Genomic DNA, 12,713 nt, shown 5'->3' with positions numbered 1-12,713 from the left:
CCGAAATAGCTCCGATCTACCGCCCCAGCCAGCCGAGTATTGCGCTCATGGGCTGTGCAATAAAGGACCTTGTTGCAAAGGTCTACATAGACAACGCCGCCACGCCGCCATGGCCTGAGCACCTTGGCCATGGAGCGTCACCGGCCGTCAGAGTTATCGTGCCTTCTCTGACCCAACACTCCGAGCAACTATGTCTACTCCGGCACGACAACGACAAGCGCTCACGCCGTGCACTCCTTTGGCAATTTCTGCAACCGAAGCCATGTTTCTGAAACATGTGTCATGTTGCAATGGTTTTGGCCTCTCAAGCTCTAGTGTCGTGCGCTCCTCTGACACTTTCTGCAACCAGGGATATATTTCTGAAACAAGATCCCTGTTGCAGAATAAAAAATCTTCACCATCGAACCATTTTTTCTGAAACAATACATCTGTTGCAAAAACCTTCTAAAACTAAACCTTGTTGCTGGAAAAAAACTTCACCACCAAAAGTATTTTTTTTCTGAAACATGACCTTTGTTGCAGGAACTTTTTGAAACAAGACCCTTGCTACAAAAAAATTATCTACACAAGACTTGTGGCCTACGTGCGCGTTTGATTAGAATTGATCCGACGGCAACGCAAGAGGCGAATCCTGCGCGTTCATCCACCGGCTGAAGAGTAGCTTTTTCCTAATTTTAAGCCTTGCAATTTGGTACGAATTCCAGTAACTTTTGAAATACCTGATATGCACTAGATGCGCTATGCACCTGGAACCGAGGGAGGGTATGCTACTTACTCCATGCATTCCGGGTTGTTTTTCTCGAAAAGAAGGTTGAAACCTTTGACCTCTACATTCAAGGATGGACACAATCATCTTTATTAGATTATTTAACAGAGTCTAGTCAAACATATACATGAATCAACCAAAAGCTACCTTCCTGACGATCTCTGTCGCTACACCTACAAGTTTGAGGATGTGCCCTAACCTCGTACCAAAGCACACTACCTAATCACGTGGTCTCACCAAACTGCCCCATGGCAAGCCGAAAGCACCAACCGGTCACCCTTGATGCGCACCACATGTGCACACTCTTGAATCCGTCGCCACCATCTTTTGCGGTCCCATCTTCAGAAGAGATCAACGCATTGACCTTGCTAGGCCCAACTGCCGTCAACACCACCACGAAGCCAGACAACGCCACCATCCTACGCACGTCCATCACCAAGACTCCACTATGCCATGCCGTCGAGACCTGTCGTCGTCGATGCGATAGATGCAACACAGCTCCACCTCTCCCCCCCCCCCCCAACTAGCACCCGCTCCAAAATGATGCCTCCCAGGAGGGAGAATGGCATCGAAGGCACCGTCGTCATCTGATCCGAGACACCCAGACCTAGGGTTTCCCCTAGAGCAACCTGAGCGAGGCGATGATGATGCCTTCGACAAGGAAACGGTGCCTAAGATGTCGTCATCATCCGCAATGACCGAAATTGGTACGGTTATCACCGGCATTCATGCCACTTCGAACCAGAAGCTGGTTGGATCCATGCGAAGCTACGCCATAGAGGCACATGCAACCGCCGAAACGACGACAGGGAACTGCAGCAACCCTCGCCGGCCCCTCTACGCACCACCGACCAGCCACGAGCCAGACCGACGATGGATCCGAAGGGAATTATATCCATGGTACACCATCACCAACAATTGCCAGAGAAGCACACCGATGCTTTCGACGGGCCATGGAGGCGACGACGCAACCGCATAACCTAGGGGTCGCCGCTCTGGGCGCCGTGCGTGATCTCCCCGCTGGCACCAACCTAGCCACACCAGTGGGCCATCGCCGCGACCAGCCGCCCAGGCACCTTCGGCGCCAGGCCCGCTACCTCCGCGGCCAACACTGACAACAGCGCGCGGAAGGGGGCTTTGAGATCAATGACTTTGGGCGGTGCTAGAGTTGGGCCCCTGGTGTCGCCCTAGGGAGAGACACGAGGAGTACACATGGGAGGAGTAGGAGATCGGTAGGAGAGTGGTGGCGCGAGGAGGAGGGCGAGGTTAGGAGGAAAATATAGGAAAATATAGCCATGTCTATATTAAATTTTGTCAAATTATGGTTCCCAATGTAAAATCAACCAATGCATGGAGGGGAGAAAGGGCCATGCATGTAGCATTAGCATGTTATCTAGCACTTAATTGGGTCTTACTTGGTTGTTGTGAATTGTAAGATGGACCTAATAAACCAGAAACGGGGAATCCTTCAGATGCCAAATTTGAAAGATGTATGTCACTATTTTTATGACCAAGAAATATGTATGTTGCAGTATTGAAAAAGTGACATTTGAAGTCTCTCGGTACGTTTACTCATAGTTTAATCTTATAATTATGTTCTTTCACATTGTAGTAAAATTGTATTTTGAAAGCCTGTTGCAAGGTGTGGCAAATAGTGGAGCTATAATGCTATTTATCTTTTTCCTCACCCATCGAGCCTCCTTGTCGATTTTTATTAAAGAAACCAACATCAACTTTTACACTTCCAAAACAAAAACTGCGGAAATATATAAAAAGGGAGCATTTCCAAATGCTATTACATCTATGACAAAGACAATAAGTATAGGAAAAAAAAAGCCCAATTCCATTTTTACAAAAAACGTGAACCAAATCTACGCAGGATCAAGTTGCCAAAAGAAAGCCCTAGCCAAGCTCCACCATAGAGTAATCCTTTGACTCGTTGGATGCCCTCTATGACTCCTCGCGTAGGCCTCCTATAGCACCATCTTAATCTTCGCGATCCCCTCCTCAGTTTTTACTTGCTCTCGGCTTTTCCACAAGATTCCCCAATCGTTCGCATAATATGACATAAGTTTTAGATCACAACAGCCGGATCGTTAGGATTTTTATTATAAAAACAAGCCGCGTTTCTAGTTTTCCGCATAGTCTGTCATACTGCTACTCCCAAACAGAGCACCAATTTTCTCTGTGCTATCAGAAAAGAGTTAAGCCACCCCAACCAAGATATTTAAGGCATCCCACTATTGGGCAGTTTCTCTCCCACAAAGTTCTCATGAAACCGATGCACACCCATCCTTCAACTTTGACTTTTCGAACTATAATTATCTTTGAGAAGGTGATGCTATAGTCTTGGGGTTTGCAATACTAAATATGTATTATCAATCCATATATCCTCCCAAAACAGAGTTAGCTCCATCACCTAACAACCTCTTGGTAAATTTCTGAAAAATATGGTTCATATTCATCAGACTGACAAAAAAGTTAGCCCCTAGTCCCAACTCTAATCCCTAATAGGGTTTGATTCTGAAGGTATTTTCTGGACAACAATTGTTGCAAGGTACCTTTAGTGTTCTCCAATTTTCAAAGCCATTTGCATAGCAGGCTTTAATTCATGACTTGTAAATTAACACCCCCAAGGACTTTTGGTATGCACACGACATATGCCAGTTGATTAGGCAATACTTCATTTTATTATTCATCTCCTGCCACACCATTCTAGCTCCGCAAGAATCCAGCACCCCTTTTGGCACCTCCAGGAAGGACATCATATATAATGAATGCTATTGAGACAAGAATTAGTGAGGGTCACCCTTTCCCCAATAGACAAGATATTTCCTTTCCGTCCTGTCATCTTCTTTGCGCTAGTTGCTAGCATGATGGCATATACAATGGTGCTATCTTATGAGTGCCACATAGGATATATACTGAGGTGAAGGAGAGAGAAAACATAAGAAAAGTCATGCTTTCTTTTAATTAAGAGATGATCTTAACAACAATCTATCTCACCATATATTTAGGGATATTGGATGTGAGAGACAAGTCTAAGATATAACCCATTGTACACCAATTTTATTGCCTTATCTAAATTATGTGACGGGTTTAAGATAAAGCAGCCTTATTAATCACTGTACATTTCCTTAAGGGCATGTACAATGATTGATAAGATAGTCTTATCTTAAGTCTTGCATGTAATTTTGAGGTGATAAATTTTTTTGTCTACAATGGGTCATCTCTTAGCTTTATTTTCAATAACTAGCAATTCCTAAAAATGTAGTGAGACATATTGTGCTAAGCGATCATCTCTTGTCCCTTTTCGGGCATGTAAAATGGTTGATAAGATAGTCTTATCTTAAGTCTTGCATATAATTTAGAGATGACAAAAAAACATGTCTATAATGGGTCATCTCTTAGTCTTATCTTCAATAACTAGCTATTCCTAAAAATTTGGTGAGACATATTGTGCTAAGAGATCATCTCTTGTCTTTTCTTAAATCTCTCTCCTCCACCTCATCATTTATCCTATGTGACACTCCTAAGATAGCACAATTGTACATGCCCTTAGAAGTGCATGCTCTAACCAATGCAACCAAAAGACCGATCAGATGGAAGAGACTAGGCAGCACATTATACGTCAACACTCCCCCTCACGTGTGGCTCCCTCAGGCCTAAACGTGGACCGAAAGTGGGCTGCAATATAATTGCGCCAGCCGGGTCTTAAACTCAAGACCTCTTAGCTTTGATACCATATAGAAGTGTATGCTCTAGCCAATGCAACCAAAAAACCGATCTGATGAAAGAGACTAGACAGTACATTATACGTCAACAATTTATAACCTTGGAATTTTTCGTTTAAAAAAACTTGGTAGTTTGGAAGATACACGTGGATCCACTAATCCAGCTGCCAAGATACACATCAGGAAATTATTTCTGGCTCACCCCATGAATGCACCTTTCCAGCCGCGTAGAATATCATTTTCACTGGATCCAGGCAAGATAGCCAGGATCCAACAAACGGTTCTTAATAGTAGGGCAGAGGGGCCTAGCGTGAGCAAACATTACAGTGACAGGACCTTAACGCTCCGTTATAAACTCCAAGATTAGAGGCCAGGTTCTAACATAATCGATCTTTAGGGATTCACTCACCGATCGAGGTAAACAATTACTAGCATATGCATGATTAGTTCTGCGGTGTCACGTGTGCTTAACTACTCTTACCATTCTGTCTCGATGTTGCACGAGCTAGGTCAGTGGCAAGGTACGGATCTGTCTATGCTCATGGACGACATGGACGACTCGCGCCTGTTCATGCAGTGGGCGGTGAGCACACTGGAGCAGCAGGATCCAGGAGGAGCCGACGGCGGCAGCGAGAAGAGCGCCTACTTCCCGAGTCCCCAGGCGCTCCGCGATTCCGCGGAGCTGGCGGAAGCACAAAACAGTCTGAGCTCCGGCGACGACACGGGCGGCGGTGGAGGAATCATCAGCCCTGCTCCCGATGCGGCTGTGCACGAAGGCAGTTGGTCCATGTCGTCCCCAACCTCGGGCGGGCTGTTCGCGCCCAGCAGCATGAGCAGCACCGGCACCAGCAACGCCCTGTCCATGAGCTGGAACTTCGGCGCTGTCTTGCCGCCGCAGCCGGTCAGCAGCGGTGGCGGGGGCACGCTGGCCGCCGGGGTGCCGCTTGGTTCCTGCGTGTCACAGCGGACAAGGAGGGCATCCACAAAGAGCACGCCGTACGCGCAAGACCACATCATGGCGGAGCGGAAGCGCCGGGAGAAGATCAACCAGCGCTTCATCGAGCTCTCCGCCGTCATTCCCGGCCTCAAGAAGGTCTTTGAATATGCCAAATCTCCCAACCATTTCTACATTTCATAATATTCCTTCAGGAAATGCTTAGTTAATTTGGTACTAAAATTACTTTCGATCCATCAGATGGACAAGGGGACGATTCTTACCGACGCAACGAGATACGTGAAGGAGCTCCAAGAGAAGGTCAGGTCACTGGAGGCTGCCGGCGGAAACCATAGGAGCGTCGAGACCGTGGTGCTCGTCAGGAAGCCGTGCCGCCCTGTCGCGCCAGACGTCGGCGAGAGCTCCGCACGGTTCCTCTTGGCGGCCGGGACGCCAGCAATTGGAAACCAGCTGCCGGAGGTCGAGGCAAAGCTCTCGGAGGACAACGTCATGGTGAGGATCCACTGTGAAATGAATGGAAAGGGTCTGGTCGCCAGGGTTCTTGCGGAGGTCGAGGAGCTCCACCTCCGCATCGTCCACAACGATGTGATGCCATTCACGGCGTCCACCGTGATCATAACCACCATGGCAAAGGCAAGTTATCATCAGTAATACTAGCTGGCGTACGTTATCCACGTATGCACACGTGCCCAATTGGAATCGTTAGCTTGATGTGTACCCTGTAGAAAATTCAAACCTAGTAGCTATTCTAGGCTAGTACCATGAAATAATTGAAGGGGTGTGCCATTGTTAGAACGTGTCTACAGCTCAAACTAATAAAAATGTTGTGGACGTATGCATCTCACGCCTAAAAACCATAGTTAATTTCTTCTCTCTCATATACACAAGGACGTGCGCTAGGTAAGGGTGTCGCCTACAATGGCTGACTCAGTCTCATCACGTAGGATAGTTGTTGTTAAGACGACGGGGGCAGACGCTTGAGGGGAGTGGGGGTAAGACCCCCACTCAAAATATGAGATTCCAATAGAATTTCTCTGTACTTTTAGAATACAAATGCTAAAACTCTGTATTTATACAAAATGCCCCATGCACTCATACAGTTTGCCCTCAGTCAGAAACGTAGTTTGTAGGCCCACCCCTAGTTAAAAGTATATACTGTACTCTTAAGAGTCGGGCTAATTAAGAGTCACACACTCACACTCTCTTTTGATTGAAGGATAAACATAGGAATTTTGCAAGATTCTGATCAATAGGCCGGGAAGTGAAAATCTCTCCCATTTTAAGGCAAACTTTCCATTTCCCCTCGACCCCCGTGTCGCCAACCCTAGGCGACATGGGGGGAGATCGCGCCGCCGGCCCTAGGACTCCTCTCCTCGGCCCCTCCCTCCCGCCGCCGCCGGAGATCACGCCAGACGAAGCCTGTGCGGTCAGCTGTGATGGCGGCGGCGGGGCATTTTTTCCTCGCCCGGGGGCGGCGAACCCCTCTGGTGGAGGCGGCGACACACATCATGACAGTGATTCGGTGGCAAGGTGCGGCGGGATCCCGGCGGCGACAGCGGAGGCGTGGCCACCCCTCGCCGGAGGCGCTATTATGGCGGCGGCCGGGTTCGCTGATCCGCCTTGTGCCCCAGACCTGGTATGTGGCTAGGTTGGGACCTTCGGCTTTAGATGTTAGGCTTAGGTGAGAGGTCGGGGTATTCGGCTCACACTCTCTGCACCCCTTCATGAATGGATAGGAGTAGCGACAGATGTTGCCAAGATGGCGGCTTCAGACATATTGATGTATTACTTTGTATTGTCTTTGTGAATCATTAATAAAGTGGCTGCATGCATCTTCCAGATGCAAAGGCCGGGGGTCATCCTCCTTTTCTAAAAAAAATGTCATCCCAGTCCTATGTTTTAAATTTCCTACGATATATACAGTCAATCCAACTAAGACCTTATCATATAAATATGTTTATTGTCGACTCTAGATTTTTTTGCGAAATATTGTCGACTCTAGATGATGTGAAGGGAAAGAAGAGTCGACAATGGATTATACTTCCTCTGTAAACTAATATAGATATTTTAGATCACGAATGCGTAAACTAATATAAGATCAAGTAAGAGTTAAACCTTACTTTCATTTACTAGGTACCATATATTCTTTGTTAATGCCAATCATATTGCTAATGTAGTCAAAACTAGTTTTTGTGTGTGGGAGTAGTCAAGACTAGTTAGATTATGTTGTACACTACCCATTGATTTCTGAAAGCCAGCGTTGCGTTTCAGCAGTTCAATTTGCGATATTTACAATTCATTAGTTTTTTTCCAGTGTCTAGGAACATGGCGGTATTACACTATGTTGACGATTTAGTATTTCATTATATTGTAAGAAATAAATGATCAAATAGTTACTTGTAGAGAGTGCAAGAGTCCTGTGAGAATATGTACTATATACACGCACGAGCCCCCCCCCCCCCCCCCCCCCCACCACCCACCCCCCCCCCCCCCCCCCCCCCCCCCCCTCCCCCCCCCCCCCCCAACACACACACACGGCCGGCATCTCTCTCTCTCCCTCTTCTCTCTCTCTCTCTCTCTCAGGGGTGCTGCTGGAGTTTCTTTTGGGGGCTATATCAACTTACAAATAGTCAATCGACATTGATAGCATCAGATGTTATCAACCTTTTCTTACATGTATGAATCTTGAACTTAGATCAGCTGATTCTTAGCGATGACTTAGAATTAGAAATAGCAATATGTTGATGACGACATTGGTAATGTAAAATGCATTTTCTACAAAGGGTGGATACATCTTTATTTTCACTATCCTCCATGTCCACTCTAGTTTTTTTTAATAAATACATAAATATACAAGTTTACCAATCTATAACATGCATACATGCAAAGTATAAGATAGTAAGACAAGGTAACTGTTAAGTAGCAACTCAAAATATCCTTGACACTTAAAAAAAACTTTAGATTGTTTCATTTAGAATTAATTGTAGTGGATTTAAGGTTTCCTAATATTCAAATAGTACTTTCTCTGATCCAAAATCTAATTAGGACATGGCACATTCTTCAAGATGATAATTTGACCACCAATTAATGCACAAACATGTTGCCTAACATTACAAAAACTATGCGCGTTTAAGGTATATTTCATTATAAATCTAGTATTGTTGACTTAATGTTTTAGATATTCTTTCTTTTTGGACAATAAACTTCAAAATGTTTGGTGGACACAATTGTAAAAGGAGTGGAACTTCGGTCTGAAGGCATGTGGTAGTAAGCATCAATCTCTTCAGAGCAACACCAGAAATCATTTTAGTATTTTCTAATTGTGGATGTTATATACATATCTACATACATGAGAAATAAACATGACCAGCTACATCTGTTAGGCTATGGCTTTAAATTCATGTGGATCGACTAACTTTACCATTCAGGTGGAAGAGGGCTTTACCGTCAACATAGAGGAGATTGTAGGAAGACTCAACTCTGCACTGTACCAACATAGCAGCAGCAACAACAACAGTGGCGGCAACAATTATTAAGACTCGAGAATCGAGAAGAAGGATTGTCTACATAACAAACATAATTTATATGTATGGCATATGTACATATATACGTGCAACGACCATCAATTGATGCAGAGGTCGGGCTTTTTTTCCTTTTTTTCTTAAAAATTGGTGTAATGACCTGATATGCTATGGCTGATTTGTCTTTCACCATGCATGGTTGGATGCCAGGGCCGGTCCTGACTTTTCCGAGGCCCGGGGCGAGCTTCAAAAGTGGCCCCCATGAAGAAAGACATTTCTTTTTGAAAGACATAGTCAATAATTTCATTCATACTGATATATATCACAAAAGTTTATCGGACTTCAAACATCTAACTAAACAACAGTACTAAGAATTCATTAGCAAATACGATCTCATAATACACCAGGGACATGGTAAATTTTAGCAAACAACCAACAAAGCTTTTTAGGTTATACGTATACTGCAGGAAAGGAGGGGGGGACAGCTGAATCGTTGGAGGAGAAAAGTAGAAATTGAACTAGCCAATTCCAAACATCTTCGACCTCGCTCCATCCTCAATTTCGTGTTTGAGAAACCTGTATAGAAAGAGAAGACCAACTAGTGAGTTAAAATTACATAATTGAGTACAAAGATCAAATGGAAAACAGACTGAAAAGTTACTAGAACTTTTTGAGATGGTGTCCATCCTAGTTGCAGAGCAAACATAACTGATGTGGTTCGGCTGGCCTACCCCCTGCGGCTGCTCATAGGATGGGACGTACTTATAGGTAGCGTGCTGCAGGAAAAAAAAGAGAAATCCATAAGGTACGAGTAGTAGTGATGAAAAATTTAAGGGTGATCAACGGAACCAGTCATAATATTGCTAGGTGCTTCGGAAGAGGGGCGGAACGGAGAACGAGAAGACAGACGCGGGGAGAAGAAACAACGGCTGTGGCGTTAGCCCCTTGGTTAGATCGATAGAATCCGAACTCTACTTGAAGAAACGATTGGCTGAACAATAAAACGATGGGCTGTATAGCGTACGTACCACACAGGTTGGGGCCCCTCATCAGGTGGGGACCTAGGGCGTCGCACTTCTTGCCCCTACCCAGGGCCGGCCCTGTTGGATGCATGAGAACTAGTCTACAAGATGGAAGATGTATAAGCCAAGTTGTGACGATCTAGAGGTCATTCATTTGCGGGCCTTTTAGTGCACAATCATTATATATAAATTTGTAGGAATCAAGCTTTTTATTGGTCCACTTGGCTAAGTTCTGATCATTGGATCATGGTGCCCTTACAAACCATGCGATTACATACAAATCGTAAAGCTTCAGCCCAAAATAGTAGTCTCTCACGATAATGGCCGACAAGGGGGGCCCGAAGGGCATGGTGGTCGTTTTTATATATATAGACTGTTGTCCATAGTAATCCGAAACGATTGTTCACCCCAAATGTTAGGAGAGGAACAATGGAATATATCACTTTCGATCAGGCAAATGCACGACAAATTGTCTTTTGTGATGTTGTTTTTAAGATGGTACTTTGACCATTATTTTCTATGCAAACATGCTATTTCATTTCATACTTTCTAGTAATTCTTCTATATAAATAGTTTCTAATGTTTTCAATGCTAGTAATTCTTCTATATATATAATCAAACTTAGAAATGTTTGATTCACAAAATCTTAAGAGGTCATTATATTTGATTAGATCGGTACACCTCCCTAAATACTCTGTATTGGACTAGTTATACATCATCCTTTTGTTTGCGGGTATATATGATATGTTATTCGACAAAAAAGAACACAAATCAACACACAATCCATTAGAGCTAGCCATGAATCTCGATTAGAAAGACTCTCTTTCAAAACAGTTTTCCCTATGGAGACGAGCGACTAGAAACCCTAGTCGCCGCCAAGAGAGCTGAGCCTTCCGGGCGTCCTCCGGTGGCCCCCCTCCGCTGATGATCTCTCGGTCGTTGATAGTGAGGGGGCACCAGATCCCGCGCGTGTGGATCGTCTTAGCTTTAGGTTTTAGGGCCCTAGTAGCTCAGGTTTTGGGTTGTTCGACGTCTTGGCTTCGGCGGCGGTGGCGACGACGACGCTGAATAAAGAAGCTCCGGATCCTTCCCCGACGAGGCGATCGCCTCTATGATTGGTTATAGATTTGGGAACTAGTCTCTTCAAGCGGGGATGTCGTGGCGATGGCGGCATCCTTGTGGTGGACTTGTGTCCTCAGACTCCACAGTTGCAACGGTGTCTGCTCCAGCACCGATGCGGAGTTTGAGAGGTAGTCCAGGAGTGGATGCAGATTGTGGTCTACATTGGTGGCATTTGGAAGACAGCGGATCGTGTGCTGGAATCGTGGTTGCCAGTTGGCAAGTATGCTTTCCTCCTCCAACGTCCTCTTCGAGCGAGGGTGCCAGATCTGGAGTTCGATGGCATGTCTGGGGTGTTTCCTCAGTCTGATTCGTTCAATGGCAATGGTTTCACCTTTGGTGAGCCACCTAAAGGTCCGCAAAGCTGCATATCAGCAATGGAGCCGCGTCGAGCTCGGGTGAGGAGGTGATCCGTCATATTTTCCTTTGGTGGCTGTCGTGGTGGTGCCGAAGGCAAGTTGGTGTCAAGCTTAGGGGATTCTTCGGTTTTGATTGTAATTTTGTTTGTTGGCCGGTGGTCCTTTGTGCAAAGGCTTCTATCTTTTCAGTTTTATTAGGTTGGTGTCTACCTGATTTGTACTATGATATTGATGAGACACGTATTACCAAGAAAGAAAATCTAGATTAGAATTGCAGGACAAACTTTCATCTTTTTCAACTTTCTCTTGATGGAGTACCGGACGGAGCAAGCTACTCCCTCCATTTCATATGTAGTCTATATTGCAATATTTAAAAGATCTTATATTTTATATTTAGGAACGGTTGGAGTACATTACTGTCGTCTGAAGAACTTTTCGTTGGTGGTACTGCACTAGACTTATCTCGCGTTATCTTTATCAACTACTAGTACTACCCACGGGCTTTGCCTGCTCGATCACATGAATGATTCCTCGGAATCGATGGCGTATGCGGTGCTGAAGGTCTCACCGGGGACGTCCACAAAGTAACTTTAGGGTTCCCTTCATTATAGTACTATTATTTCCTGTGTCCTCTTTCTGATAGAATGACGCGGTCAGGTGTTTCTTGTAGCGAACTCATGCGCTAACAGCAGACACACTCCTTTTCAGACTTTTTAGGCTGACAGAAACAGCTCCAAAAGCCAGTGCGTACGTTGTTATATTATTAGTAATAAACTGAGCTGCTAGCTCCGGAATCCAATATATGCCATTGCCAGCTATGTGCTGATCACCATTGTTGGACAGGCAAAAAGTTGCTGACACAGGCGGAGAATGCGTGCGCATGAACTCGTGTCTCGTGATGTTCTTGCAGATGCATGTCGGCGTGTCTGTTTAGTTTAGGTTTGGAGGCAGCTCCCAGTCATTGAGATGACGTACCAATTCCTACTATACGTGTCATGTTTGCTGCAGACACTGTATTTACAGTAGTTCATCGTACTTCCTCCGTCGCAAAATAAATGTCGCTAATTTAGTGGTACAAGCTTGGGACAGAGAGTTTAGGGCGTTGTTTGAGGGTTAAGACAAGACTTTGGCTGATACTCTACATCAATACATGTGTGCTATATGAAATACAAGACCACCATCTGCATACGAAAGTTCTTTTGGATGCTGATCAACAACCTCATGCAAGTCTGCTGGC

General features: G+C 45.2%; 1 protein-coding gene across 1 annotated transcript; it reads left to right on the top strand.

Moving 5' to 3' along the window:
- The first annotated feature begins 4,927 nt into the window (after positions 1-4,927).
- Positions 4,928-7,910, top strand: LOC125552882 (transcription factor NAI1-like). The gene is made up of 2 exons (XM_048716590.1): positions 4,928-5,593; positions 5,696-7,910. Exons 1-2 carry the CDS (start codon positions 4,940-4,942, stop codon positions 6,104-6,106), a joined length of 1,065 nt encoding a protein of 354 aa, XP_048572547.1. The 5' UTR covers positions 4,928-4,939; the 3' UTR covers positions 6,107-7,910.
- The last annotated feature ends 4,803 nt before the right edge of the window (positions 7,911-12,713 follow it).

Source organism: Triticum urartu, chromosome 4, assembly GCF_003073215.2.
Source record: "Triticum urartu cultivar G1812 chromosome 4, Tu2.1, whole genome shotgun sequence".
Lineage (NCBI taxonomy): Eukaryota > Viridiplantae > Streptophyta > Magnoliopsida > Poales > Poaceae > Triticum > Triticum urartu.
This window is presented reverse-complemented; position numbering and strand designations above follow the sequence as displayed.